This window comes from Fringilla coelebs, assembly GCF_963513975.1.
Source record: "Fringilla coelebs genome assembly, chromosome: 1".
NCBI lineage: Eukaryota > Metazoa > Chordata > Aves > Passeriformes > Fringillidae > Fringilla > Fringilla coelebs.
This window is the reverse complement of record NC_140028.1, coordinates 47,893,173-47,907,693: the sequence shown is the minus strand read 5'-3', so window position 1 is coordinate 47,907,693 and position 14,521 is coordinate 47,893,173. Positions and strand designations below refer to the sequence as shown.

General features: G+C 39.8%; 1 protein-coding gene across 1 annotated transcript in view; it reads left to right on the top strand.

The window, feature by feature from the left end:
- LAMA3 (laminin subunit alpha 3) overlaps nucleotides 1-14,521 on the top strand; it is a 105,792-nt gene that overhangs the window by 39,150 nt on the left and 52,121 nt on the right. Inside the window, exons 18-28 of the mRNA XM_084204351.1 lie at nucleotides 126-178; nucleotides 565-670; nucleotides 1,602-1,701; nucleotides 2,133-2,289; nucleotides 4,125-4,263; nucleotides 5,987-6,129; nucleotides 7,349-7,449; nucleotides 7,562-7,715; nucleotides 9,043-9,203; nucleotides 11,152-11,260; nucleotides 12,720-12,817. Coding sequence (XP_084060477.1) covers nucleotides 126-178; nucleotides 565-670; nucleotides 1,602-1,701; nucleotides 2,133-2,289; nucleotides 4,125-4,263; nucleotides 5,987-6,129; nucleotides 7,349-7,449; nucleotides 7,562-7,715; nucleotides 9,043-9,203; nucleotides 11,152-11,260; nucleotides 12,720-12,817 — 1,321 coding nt within the window. The remainder of the gene's footprint in view (nucleotides 1-125; nucleotides 179-564; nucleotides 671-1,601; nucleotides 1,702-2,132; nucleotides 2,290-4,124; nucleotides 4,264-5,986; nucleotides 6,130-7,348; nucleotides 7,450-7,561; nucleotides 7,716-9,042; nucleotides 9,204-11,151; nucleotides 11,261-12,719; nucleotides 12,818-14,521) is intronic.

Genomic DNA, 14,521 nt, shown 5'->3' with positions numbered 1-14,521 from the left:
TTCCAGAATAAAATCAACCTTGTCGCACATGGGTTCAAAGTTGCAGATTCTGGGTGGTGGGGTTTTTCCATGTAAAGTATCATGAAAAGATGAAATGCAGGTGTCTTTTTTTTTCATTGGTGCAGAATGTCAGTGTGATGTGAGTGGAACACTAAGTGGAGTTGCAGAATGTCAGCAGGTAAAGAGAAATTAAAAGAAACTTATTAATTAAATTGATTATTGTTAAGATAAATTATTGTAACTATTTGCTAGGGTAGAAATCTTAGCACTGTTTATTGCTTTTGAACATAAAATACCTAGTTTTATACATCAAAGGATAAATTTTTTTTCTTCTTGAATTTATGTATTTTCTAGTTTGTTTCTGAAGATGATAAATGACAGAGATAATGTCCAGATAATGGGGTGGGTTTTTTTTGTGTTTGGTTTGGGTTTGTTTTGTTTTGTTTTGTTTTTTGAGATTAGATATTTTTTCCTCTTTAGAATTAGAGAGAATTCAAAGTATTGAGAGATTGAAGTTCTGGAAAGGTACTGAAAAATTTTTAATGAAATTTATTTTCTTCACAGGAAAATGGGCAATGCTACTGCAAATCTAATGTTTGTGGAGGTTCTTGTGACACTTGTGAAGCTGGTTATTATGCTCTTGAGAAAAAGAATTATTTTGGCTGCCAAGGTAAAATGAATAAAGAACATCTATAGTGGAACATTTGCACTTAGCACAGAACAGAAGTCTTTAGAATTCCCTAGGCCCTACTTTTAGAATGAGGATGTTTGAATTACTCATGTGCACAGCATTTTGCACTGGTGCTGGTGCTGTAGCCTTGCTTGTGACTCCTCTTTTGCCTTTCAGCAGGAAAAGGGACAAGGGAGGTGTTACCACTCTGCTTCCCAGTCATTTTGTGCATGTCTTAGAAAACAGGGTGCTTTTAGACTAGGACATAAATCTTGTTTAGGAGCACTCAGCTTTTCAATCCAGCTTGTAAGTTTTAGCCTTGACATACTTGCTCCTTAGTACAGCATATTATACCTCATTACTGGAGATGTCCTTTAGTTTGTGCCACAAGTCCTGTCTCCTGTAGAAAGTCATTCAGTGTTGTTCTCTAGTGTCAGTTGAAAATATGTATATTATACGAACACATACATTGCAATTTTTTCAGATTAAATATTGGGGTACCAGGCTTTGAAAAATTAACATGGAATTTTTGCAAGTTAGGTTTTAGATTTTGTTGTTAGTGGATTTTTAAAACATAATTATTCTTTGTGATATTGCTGCAGAAATTCTGACTTGTTGGGAAAACATTTGAGTAGCAGTTCTGCAAAACTGCAGCCCTGCATTTAGCAATGTGGCAGGGTATATTATTTGAGGGTTTTTTTAAAAGTGCCTTTTTTCACATTCTAAGGAGAAATTAAAAAGGAAACAGGCACAAACATGGGAAGCTCAGAATGATTGCAGCTTATACACGTGTATTAAGTTGTGTTCAAAAGAGTCTAAAGGGCTCTGGGAGGAGGAAGCGGGTCATTAATGGTGTTTAATCAGGTGAAGCCATGGTGTGTTTGCTGATAACTTTCACCACTCTTTTTCTGGTTGGCTGTTGGTGTGCCAGGCTGCAGGTGTGATGTTGGAGGATCCCTCAGCCCAGCCTGCTCCCAGCCCTGGGGCAGCTGCCGGTGCAGGGCGCACGTCGTGGGCACCACCTGTCGGGAGTGAGTCCAGCTGGGCTCCTGGCACAGCTTCAGCACAGTCCCTTGTTATGCTTTCATGTGACATTCTGGGTTTGTTGATGATTAACTTGGTAAATTGCACTGGTTATTGATACTAATTTTCCTGGGAAGTTTTCTTCCTATATTTTGGTAAGATTTTCTGACTTGTTTCCTTAAATTACCAATATCAGTTTTGCAATATGTATCTATATATCTATATATCAAGAGTTATATAGGAAAATGCATGAAAGCTGTAAAAGCTTCTGGAAAGAAAATTCTCTCTTACCAGCTGTCTTGAATCTATGAGCTGGTGTCAGAATTCCTCAGTCACTGGTAGATCACCTCCCTTCCACTGCTTTTTGCCCTTAGATGTAGATCATAAACGACTGGTAATACTTTGCTGATTTGTTGTGGGTTTTTTTCCTTCTTGAAAGGCCTGAAAAAAACTATTTTTTTCCTGATCTGCACCACATGAAGTTTGAGATTGAAGACGGTACTACTGTCCAAGGAGAGAAAATTCGGATTGGCTATGATCCTCAGGAATTTCCTGGCTTCAGTTGGAGAGGATATGCACAGATGTCCTCTATACAAGTAAGCTGGTATTTCACTCAAGACTTCGGCATGAAAATGAAAACAAAAGTGCATGGCACATATGTCTTTATAATACTGCTGTGTGTGTGGAAGGTCATGGAAAAAGGACAGAAAAAAGGACAGGATCTGACTAATCCAAACCCTTTGGCACTATGTTGCTGTTGGGATTAGCGAGTGTGGGTGTTTTTGTCAGGTCATTTGCATGTTGCATGTGCAAGTATGCCTTCTTCAGAAATGTTCGTTGAGGTTGGTTTTTCTGTGAGACAGCTGTAAAGAGGGACCTTATGGCTTTAAAGTCTATAATACTAAGTGCAGAAATTATTGTCAAGCCAAGAACAGTGGGAACAGCAGAAGGTTAATGCTTGGCTAAATAGTTTGAATTGCACAGGTCCATGACAGTCTGAGTTCCATAAGATTACCTGGAGCAGGTAAATTCCAGGTGCTGTCACTGAAGTAATCTTACACTTGAACTTACCTTGGGTAGAGAAGAGAGGTGCCATCTTTTATTATTAATCATACCTTCACATTACAGCAAACAGGAAAATGTGGGTTCAGTAAAAGAAGCTGTGAGCAGGGGCATATTGGCAACAATTATTTTGGTTTCATGACAGTCTATGAGAAACAGCTGAGGGAATAAGTAAATCACAGGTAGAAAGTCACCACAATTTCTCTGAGAAGGGTCCTTCTGACTTTGGACTGAACTGCTGATCAAATGAAGCAGAATTTTAAAACAGCAGATTTGAGTAATAAATGGGATTTGTTCACTCACCTTGAAAGTAGGGCTTTGGTATAGTCGTGTCCAGGCTCCATTTGTCCAGGAACTAATGAATTACTATAGCATGGGACAGAAGCACATAACCATTGCAAAATCAATTATTTCCTTTATGTTCTTCATTTTTCAGTCTTTCTTTTTGTTGTTTTGGTCTTTTTTTTTTTAATCCCAGATAATTTTTGAGTTTTCAGTATTATTCCACATTCATAAGTGAAGGCAACTCTTCAGTATCTGTGATTTCTTAACACCTGCTTTTTAATTCAGCTGCTTTTTGCATTTCTGTTCCATGGGCATTTTGTACAGGCTTTTTGTTCTGTTCTCAGATGTGGGAAACAGAAAAAACATTTGCATTTGAGGAAGCAGAGTGGATCACAGTGGTGGGGAGGTCACTGTGCCACAAGTAGCTTGGAAAGGGACAGTGGGTGGATTGTGATGGGTGAACTGGATAGTGAGGGGAGATTTAGGATTTAGGATGGAAACCAAACCCATGAGATTGTACTAATCCTTTTTTTTTGCCCAATCCACCACTGACCCTTAATATGTCTCTTAGTTTTTCTGAAAACTAAACAGTGGGGCTGTGTGAATGCGAGAATTTTGTGGGTCTGGACGTGTCAGTTCAGCCCCCTGGACAAGGACAGCATTCCTGGTATTGCAGCTCTAAACAACTGCAGGATCTGGTAGAGGATCAGCAGTTTCAGTGACAGTCTGAGGTGTCTGCCTGCTGTGGGATCTCAGACTAGGATCACTGATTGTGGCCTGTTCCTTAGAAAGGCAGGAATATCAACAGCCATATGCCTTCTTTATGGCACGAGTGGGGAGAATAACAGTAAAATACTGTTGCTGTGTCACACTAACACACATGTTAGTTGAGCTATTCCGTGTCCTTCTGGATCAGCTAGTATTCAACAAGAGTTTTATTTCACAGGAGATTTTGTTCTATGCTCTTTTGTAAGCTGCCCATGCCTTTTTGTCTTTGCCAAGTGGTTTTTCTTTCTCCGGGTGATAGTAACAAGTAATGTACTTTCCATTCCTCCTTTTTCCCTTTCTTTTTTATTTTTCCCAGCCAGAGGTGGTTATGCCTATCACTGTGGCTTCCCCTAAGCTCTTCCACCTAGTCCTCCACTATGTCAGCCTGGGCTCAAAAAGCTCTAAAGGGAAGATCTCAGTTGCTGAGGGAAAACATATTGGCACTAATTATACTTGTAAGTGAATTAATTTTCTCACTAGGCTTCCCTGTCTTCCTCTGTCATACATCAGCATTGCCATTCCAGTATATTCTTTTCTGCATGTGCCTTTTTCTTGTAGGACTTTAGTCTGGTGCTTGCATGGCTTCTGACTGTTCCTCAATTCAGCACTTTATGGCTGCTTTTGTTTATTAACTTCCATTTTTCAGAATGAAGTGAGGATAACTTTGAATGTGGAAAAAGCAAACCTCTACTTATTTCGCATTATCCTGAGGTACATTAACCCTGGAGGGGAAACATTATCTGGTCGTATATCTGCTTGTCAATCTCAGCCTGGAGCAGGTAGGTGTAACTCAGCAGTGCAACAGCTCAGGTGAATGTTAGATCAGAGAAGGCTTTCCAAGGTGCACCTAGTCTTAATGTCTTTAATGTTGCTTAAAAGGCATCACTTTTAACAGTGTCAGTGCTTCTGGGCTTCTCCCTGTACATTTTTGCTGTGTAATTGATGTGGCTGTGTTTGCATGAAGCTCCTGCCTGCAGTAGTAATCAGCATTTGTTTCTTCAAATGTTTGCTACACTTAGTACTTTCAGTCCTGTACTTGGAAGCTCTGAACTGTGGGTTTTATGAAGCTTTTAAAGAAGGGATAACAATACTTTGCTTGTGTTACTTGCCTTTAATATTCAAGTTTTAAATGTGGCTTTTGCTTCATTCAATGAGTAGGGTTTGTTTAAAATGATGAACCCAGTCTACCAAGTTAGTTCTGATTACAGACCTCAGAAACATGTTATACCTTTCAAACCCTGATAAAATATAAGTACTCCATACCCTTTGAATGGTAGGGGCATACCAGGCCTATGTTGAGAATTATGTCTTACTATTCCTGCCTTATTGAGAGGAGTGAAGTTATAGATAGTTTTAGAAATTCAAGACAAAACTGAAGACTTCACAGACACCATTCAGCAGAGTGGCAGAAATTTGTGATGATCACTGGCTTCTAATGGCTGGGAGACAGGGAACCACGTTTTGTCTGTGTCCAGGGTCTTCAAAGAGGAAACCTTTAATATTCATAATAATATTCAAATATTCTATTTGACAAAGCATGCCACAGTTATATTTCTGTAGTGCATAGAGTCACAGAATTTTCTGGGTAGAAGGGGGCTTAAAAATCATCCAGTTCCAGCCCCCTACCATGGGCAGGGACACCTTCCACTAGACCAGGTTGCTCAGAGCTCCTTTCAGTGGCTTGAACAGTGCCAGGGATGGGGCATCCACAAGTGGCCCATCAGCTCTGCCTAGAAGTTATCTGTCTGTAAGTAAACATTTTAGATAGTGCTGAGTGCCTCCAACACCTGAAGTATTTGACTTTAAGTCAAACGAGAACATGAAATGTGTCAGTTGTATATGTTGGGAGTCAGTGCAGAGAGAGGTTGAATGGAAAATTATGGAGGGAGAAACTGAAAAAGTGATCATTTCAGATACTGCAAAATTGGCCGTTGCAGGGCCAGAACTCTGCTTTTCTCTGCCAATTTGCTCAAGAGTGATAAGACTGAAAACAACAACCACTGCATAGCTCTGTGTCTGGTTGAGTGCATTGCTAATGCTGTTGACTGAAAATCATTGATCAACTCCTGTCAAACAAAGTTTCATAGACCAAATTATCAGTCCAGCCCACTAAGCAAGTAGAGACATTTTACACAGTCACTTAGGTATTTTACTTGATTTTTTTTTTTTTTCTGGCAGGGGCTGCTCAGAGCAAAGAGTTTGTCTTCCCACCGAGCAAGGAGCCAGCTTTTATCACAATCCCAGGAAAAAGCTCCACAGAGCCTTTCTCACTGGCTCCAGGCACGTGGACTGTCAGTATAATGGCAGAGGAAGTCCTCTTGGTAAGAAAACAATTGAGGAAAACAAGTGCTTGAAGGTTGTCATGAAGTTACTGCTCTGGAGTTGTGTGCTGGGAAGAACCCTACAAGGAAGTGAAATTCAGCACTAGTGAAAGGAATACAATACAATTATGAAAATTTACACTTCTGCCTCTTATTTCTTCTGACTTTCTTCTGCTCTAATTTTTCTTCTCCTTACAGATTTTAAGTCTGTCTGGAATCTGTACCTTCAAATGATAAGGTATTATTACCATACAGCACAAAGCATAAATGCTCACAAAAATTAGTAATTTTTACATATCAGATGTTGTGTCTAGAGCTTAGCTCAGCTAAGGCCTTAGTTTCTTGACAAAAAATCTTCCTAAGAGTATTGTAAGATGGGCTTTATTATGAGCAGGTCAATTTCTGACTGCTTTTCTCCTCCTGTCTTTTCTCTCCTTTCATTCACTGAAAAATTGAAAAATTTTCTAGCAGCCATTCTAAGAAATTGCTAGAGAAAGAGAAATTGTTTGAGATGATCATTTATGAAAAACCTTAAATATGTATGATCACAAAAACAGCATACTGAAATTCTTACATATTTTGTACAGGGATAAAAAGTAGTGTCTCTAGTCATTAAGCCTGGGGCTGTGTTAAATTTATGGAATACCACATGAAATGTTGGTAAAGAACTTGCAAACATATTTCTTGCTGAAAGTGACAGTATTATTGTGCTGGGTTTTTTCACTAATACCTTTGAAAAGGTATGTATTAATAATCTTAGTCCATGCTCTCACATTAACATTAAGTTGTTATACTTCAGCTCTAATATATTAAGTAAGCAAGGCAGAACAAAAACTCAGCCAGAGTTGAGATGTGTGCTTGTGGATTGCACTAATGGATGAAAACTGCAGGCATCTGGCAGTGTGTTACTGAGCTGCAGGGAAGCTCCCTTCAGTGCACTGTCTTGTACAACACATGATGGGAGAGTGGCTTCAGAGTTTCCCTGACCACGGGGCAGCTGCCTTCCTGCCATCTTTGTGAAATTACAGGGTCAAGGAGACGCATTCTGATGTTACTGGCCCAAGTAGTAACAGAAAAAGCCCCACCCACTTCTTGCAGATACCCTCTGCACAAATTGTTTGTGTGATTGGTTTCATTCATTGTTACATTGTGAAAGCTGGAGATGTTCTTTTTGTCATTGTTTGAATGCTTTAGCATTTGTTGTATTCTTTGTTCTTAGGACTATCTGGTGCTGTTACCTCGTGATTACTACGAGGCATCCCTGTTGCAGATCCCAGTTACGGAGCCTTGCACACATCCCAGGCCTGCTTCAGCAGAACAGTCAGTAGATGTGCTACAGCCTAAACCAGTGCCTTTATTTTCTTATCATCCTGCTGCTCTTGAAAACAATAATAATCCTGTGTTTTGTTTGGTTTTTTTTTTTTTGTGTAAGCTGCTTGCTGTATCAGCATTTGGCCCTGGGCAGATTTTCCTGTGTCCTTGGTTCAGAGGCAGTGCATTTCAGACACGGGGGAGAATCCAGAAGAATACCTGTGCGACAGCCAGCTCCCAATCAGCCAGTGATGGCCCACATCAGTGGAAGAGAGGTCAGATTCCTGCCTGCTAATTGCAGTCCCATCTGTGCTGTTGACTATAAACCTACCAGACCAAAATGCTTGCAGATTTACAGCTCGGGATTTTCAGATCTTAACACATCCCTAAAACTGACTCCGCACTAAGCTCTGCATTTTACACGAAACTATGTAAAAGTATCAGCGTAGGCAGATTTATAACTGGAGCGGACATTCTACTCTGGCAAAAGCATTTCATTAAATAAAAATCCTTCTCCTTTAGGCATACTGGCTTGTTCAGAAGAAATGACATAATGATTTGTCAGCAGAAATGGCATACATACATCACTCTAAATTAATCTTTATTTTCTAAATAACTACGCTTAGGTAAAATGTTTGCTTTACTGAAAAACCAGCAGAAGCAATTATGCTACTGCTGTAGGCCCTTTGAAAAAGCAAAGCATGTATTGTGAAATGAGAAGTAAAAGTGTGTTTGGCAAAAAGTAAGGTATTTTACTAAGTATGTGATAGTGATGTAAAATGGTTATGGCCTCTATTACTGTGCTTGGATAGTTCTTTTAAAATTATCAAGTACAGCAAGTATACTCATATGCCACAGGCTCTGGTGCTTCATCGCTGATGCATGTGCAGAATTTACTGGTATGAATAATTGCAGTGAAGTCAAGAGGGCTGTTGACAGAATTATTTACATGTTTAAGTGTTTGTAGCCTAAGGAAATACTGAGAAAAATTTGAAAATAATTATGTAGTCAACTAAAGCAAAACCTTTGTAACCACAGCACTTAACTACTTAGAAGTATTTTGCATCAAATATTGTGTTAACCACTTTGTGCAAGAAACCTAAAAGAAAAACTTGATGCTTCAAAGTGTTATTGTTTGCTGGAGAAGACGCTTTCACTATTCAGGGAGTAGGGAATCAAAATACATCATTGCTATAGTAGGAATTTTGTGTTCCTGGAAATATTTTTTCAGTGGAGAAGTAAATTCATTTTTTGTATGCTGTTAAGGATAGCTTAGAGATGATGGTGACAATTTTTTAGCATCATGACATTTCTGCTGGGGAGAAAATAAATAATAATATAGCAATTTCCCAGGGTTATTTACAGCTTTCCTAGAACTGTTATAATGGCAGCTGTTTCTTGAACTTGTTTGACTCTTGTTAGAGGACAAAGTGATATTTATAAGCATTGTTTGCATTCTGCTGGGTCTCTTCTGTTGAGACACTGCAGGACTGGCTCTTGTCTAATGCTGACTAGTCAAAAGAGCAGGAAATGGGAGCATCCTGCAAGAAAAGGGAGTGAAAGATTTAACTCCTTTTTTGTTTTTCAATTATTTTGACCCAGGTCAATTTAGAGATGACCATAAATGTTCCTCAAGTGGGTCGCTATGTTCTGGTTTTTGAGTATGCCAATGAAGAGGATCAGATAAACACTGCAGAAGTAACAGTGCATAGCTCTGGACCTGTCACTGAAGGCAGAGTAAGAATTTACAGTTGTAAATACAGGTAAGAATTTCTGAAGTAATCACTAAATGACTCAATAAGCATATGAAATGTAATTATACTTTTTTATATATTTCAATTCATTTTACTATGTAGATTGTTCAAATTCTAGGGTGATTTAAAAGCAAGTGCAGGATTCTGTGGATTTTGTAGAGGTTTTTAATTTGCTTTGTGCAGTCAGCTCATTAAATATTGCTACTGATTCAATGAATTGTTTTCCTATTCAAAGGGTTACTTTTTTATATGCATTTTTAAATCCTTATAAACTACTAATCCCCAAGTCCAGTGGAAGAGCATTGCTGTTGGCTGCAGATGCTTGCACTGATTTTCTTCAGTTAAAATTGTGTCCAAGGGCTTTGGCTATGAAAAATGTAGCAGCCAGTTTTACAAGAGTATTCCCACCATTTCTAACAAGATTTGCTGAAGCAGAAGTACAAAGGTCCCTGAAATTCTGCCTGTAGTCATCCGCTGGCTGTTAGGCTGTAGGCAAGGTCTTCAGCCAAATGCTTCTTTATCCTTGTTGACTTACAAGGTTACTGCAGATGTTTCTGCACAAGAGATTTTGCCTGTCCTGGGTGAGATTGCCTGTCCTGAGTGAGATTTAACATTTGAGCACCTCAGCTTATTTTGAGCCCTTGGGAGAGCTTGCCCAGGGCCAGGGTACTACAGACACGCAGCCTTTACTCCCATGAGCCGACTGCTTGGCAGAATGGAGGCTTAGGGATATTCAGGATGAAATTGCTCAGTAAGAAAAATCATTTTCATCAGCATGTTTGTGATACAGAGCACAGCCATGTGGAGCAGTGACCTTGTCAGGTTATTGCTGGGGAAAGCTCTTATTTTAGCCTGTTACATAACACTTTGAGCCCCAAACTTCTTGCTATAAATTTTCCATTTTATTGGGGTTTTAGTGGTTTTTTTCCCCGCATTTTATGGGCTGATTTTGAACATACTTGTTTGTTTATATGATACTCTGGAAATGTGTTCATGGAAATACAAAGAAAGCCCTTGCTGCTTTAATGTTGCAATGCAGCAAATCCCTTCTGCAGACATTCTGCATGAACTGAGTGGTCATATTGTGAGTGAGGTGCTGTGTCATCTTTCCCAAACAGGAAGATGGAAGGCTCTTCTGATAAAAAATAAATCAAGCAATGACATAGTGAGGTACACGTAGATAACAGTAACTTGTAGAATTTGTAATATATTGTGCCAGCCCTTCTTACAGCTGAGTGGGCTTGAATATTCCAAATAAAACATGGTAAGAGAATAAAACATCACAGGCTTTGAGCAAATCATGAGTAAGGGACCTATATTTCTCTAGTTTTACATGTCCCCAGCCCTGAGCTGGTCTTTTTTTGATATATGCTTTAAACAAGAGTGAAACTTCCACATTCTCTGGTTTGTAGAGGAGACAAACCTGTTTTTTCACTTGCATTGAGGAGTATCTCAGCATACAGAATAGCTTCCTAAGATGGGGCCTTGCCCAGCTGCCACTGTGTGTGCAAGAGCTGCTGATTCACATCCTCAGTGGCACATGGCAGTGGTGGAAAGGAGCAGCTGGTGTGTGCTGACACCCCAAGGAGCATGGTCCAGGCAGGAGAATACTAGTTACACACATATTACACAGTGTGAAAATGTCTGCTGGTAGCATCTATGAGTAGCTGTCTGTCCACATCCTACTAAGCCAATAGCACAAATGGGAGTCTGAGCTGAGATCTGGAGGCTTCAGCTCTAACCCACCCGGGATAAGCAGTGTTTTGTACATGGTGGATCCTGTGTCTCACCGGCGAGGACAGTGCATGTTCCGCAGCGGCCACATGCATGTTTCCTGTGGTCCAGCAGAAGGGCGAGGTGCTGTGGCTGGCCACCAGCCAGGCAGTGAAGCTAGGTGACAGCCTAAAGAACGTGGCAATGCCAGCAGGCTCATCCTTAATCCTGCTTTCTGTCTCAGTTTCCTTTGTCGCAGTGTTGTAGTTGATGACAGGAACCGTGTCGCAGCCTATGACCTTCTAGCAGACACAAAGATACGTCTGAAGGCGTCGTCAAGTAATTTTCTTCTGGTAAGTTCACATTTCCTTTTCCCTTTGGTCATACTTTTTCCGTGATGGGGTAAACAAAGATATTTGTCCCCCTATGTTGACATTCAGTAAGGTAACATATGAAATTACGTATTTTAGATGGTTGACTAGACATGCTTTATATGCACCCCAGAATGCTGAGGCACACCTGTCGGTTTCAAAGACAAACAGAACTTTGCCTTTATTGGCAAGGTTTTTCCAGCTTTCTTGTGCTTTATTTCAGTTCTCCTTTCTCTTCTACAAGTTAACTTAAGAGGAAACATATTCTGGTAGCTTTTATACATAATCTTTTACTGTCTTTTTTTAGCTTTCGTTTTTCCTACATCCTCAAAACCCATGTAGGAGTTTCCCATGTCTCTTACAAAATTTAGGTAATAAATGCATTTATTTCAGGTAGTAAATTAATTTATTAATCATATAGCTTTAAGGTATTTTAAATAAAAAGCCTTCACTGACCTCTTTTGGCCGCACCAGGGATATATTTTTCTGGAGACTAAATTTTTTTACATGTTGTTTCTGCTTTCTATTTCAGAAACACAAGGTTTGTTAAAATCTTGAGCTCCAACCCAGCTAGTAACAACTAGCAGAACTAACAGCTGATACATGCTTTCTTCACTTCATGAGTCAGTGTAAACTAATACCTTTTACATTTTCTGTTAGCTTCCTGCAGCAACTGCTGTGCTAACAAGATCTGAGCTTCACAATCTTTAATTGTTAAGTCTGCACATGATGGGAAAGGGGAAAAGAAGTGCTTTTGGTATGTAGACACTGATCATGAAGTCAATAACAGCATTTTGGGGTTAAAGACACCCACGTTTTCCCTTCATGTGGAGCAGAGAGGCAAATGGGAGCCACCTCCGATGCCTTCCCTTATGTCTTTGCCACCGTGGGTACATCAGGACTACCACAGATTCATTTGTTCATGTCTACTTTTAGTTAAAATAAAAAATCCCATATGAGGTTTTGCTTCTTTTGAAATGAGTTCTGAATCCTGGGTGAGAGATGCCGGTGTCACTGAAACTCACTCCCATGGACTTTGCACGAGCAAGTGTTTGTGCCTTTATTTGAGAAAGTCTGGGAGTTCCCCCAGGGTCCAAAAGTCTCAAAGAACTTTTCCCTCCTACTTCTCTACATTCCTTGCCTTGCTTCTCAGCCTTTGAGCTGGTCTTCTGTCTTTCCCTTTACCACACATACGTGCTTACCTTTTTGTTATGTCTCTCCTGAACAGCTAATATTCCCTTGACAAGGACAGAAAAATGCTATTTAACCCTGAGGCCTTGAGTTGCAGGGAGGTAAAGGGATCTTGTGGGAGGTCTGTGACAGAACATGGCTTTGGGCTCATATCTCCCTATGCTAAAATTAGGCTTCATCCTTCCTGTTCAGGCCTGGCCCTGTTATTTATGATATTAATTGTTAATTGAGCCTTGTGCTTGTTTTCCAGCACAAGGTTTGCATTATATCTGCTGAAGAATTTTCTCCAGAATATGTGGAACCTAAAGTACAGTGCATAGCTGCTTACAGGAGTAACAGTGATGGAAGGTAACTTGCTTGATTTTATCCTTCCTATTATCTGAGGACAGCCTTGAAAGGTAGAATAAATGGTGTTTTAATTTTTTTGAGTGAAGCTTTACTCAGTGACTCACAGGTGATTTGTAGGCCACTTCTGTAAAGTAGTCTTTGTAAAGAAGCTGAAATGTTAGTGTCAATCTAGACAGTCTTTGTACAGAATTTTGTTGATAGCAGCCTTTTCCTGGCCCATCTGAACTTCCCAGTGCTGATGTGTGAGAAAACACGTATCTTTCACATGCCATCCAGTAGGACAGGAGGACAGGTGTCCAAGCTGGAAAATCATTCCTACTTTAGTGGCCTGAAATGCTTACTGTTCCATCTGAAGTTTTCTTCTGCATTTTACTGCTTCAGCTGTCCCAAAATAGCTTTAATTTGTCCCTAGGTGTGGGATGTGACTGCCCTTTCAGGCACAATTTGGCAGCCTCAAATTACTCAACACATAAACCCCTGCTTCCCAAACAAGCCATTCCCTTTTCCCTGTCATAGTGGGCCCCTAGGGTAGGTGTACCCTCATCATTCACCTCACACAGTAATGCCAGCTGATCCTTCTTCTCCATCCTACTTCATAGGACCAGTAATTAGGGGACTCATGTACTGCTTGGCTGATCCAGGCTGACAGCTCTTCTCTTGCTGTGAAGATCTGAACCTTGCCTTCCCCAGTGGTTTGGGTTCTGCAGAGCATCTCCTCTGTCCTGTCGAAGCTTTTCCCCTCCCCATCTTTTGTTCTTTGGGACAGAGAGGAACTGTCACTGCAGCTTCCAAATTAGGGACCTCCACATTTCAGTGCCTGCTGCACTCCCCAGGATGTGCCTCGTGATTCCTACTCCTAAAGCTTTCTTCCTACTGATCTAGCAGTGGGAAGGGTCTCAAAATAAAAGTAAATGTTATTTGCTGGACTTAAGAGGCAAAAAGAGTTGGTGATTTGGTCTGATAGTTTTCCAAATGGTAGCTTGTAATATAATGGTTGAATTGAAACAGAAGGCAGAAAAATCTGGGTTGTAAATTGGATAAAAACATGTGACTTTGCTTGGTTTCCAAACATGCATAGCATTGAATCACAGCTTTAATTCTCCTGCTCCTTACCACTGAGAGAAGATTTCTAAGACTGAAAATACTTGTCCTTCCACCAAATTTATTTTGTAAATACAGGCATTTATATTTTGAGTAAAACAGGGAAAGAAGATGAGTGAAAAACATGATTCAAAATAATATGAATGTAGAAACTTATGTATTTGACTTTGGTTTTGTGTTGGGTAGTTTTTTAAACTCTTGTTAAATTTCTATTGTTTACTGTAGGTTTTTCTTTTGTTTTTATTGTTATCTGCCAGCATTTTTGCTTTCCTGAAAGTGTTTTAAGTTCATCAACTTGAAAGATGCAGATGCTTGGCTCAGTTTAACATTTTGTAAGTGGATGTTGCACATGATTTCCCACACAGGCCTGGCAAATACATCTCAGTTCTGAAACATACTTGCCATTCCAGTTCTGGGTCTGTCTTGATTCAAGATTAATCATTGTCTGTTGAGTACTTGCTAGAAGTGAATAAATACAACCAGGAAACCCCCCAAAATATTTTATCCTGCAGTCCTGGAAAATTCTTCTCTCAATCCCAGAATTAAATATGCCTAGGAAGAAATAGTTAAATGCAGCAGTGAATTAATAAGGATGCTTTCAAG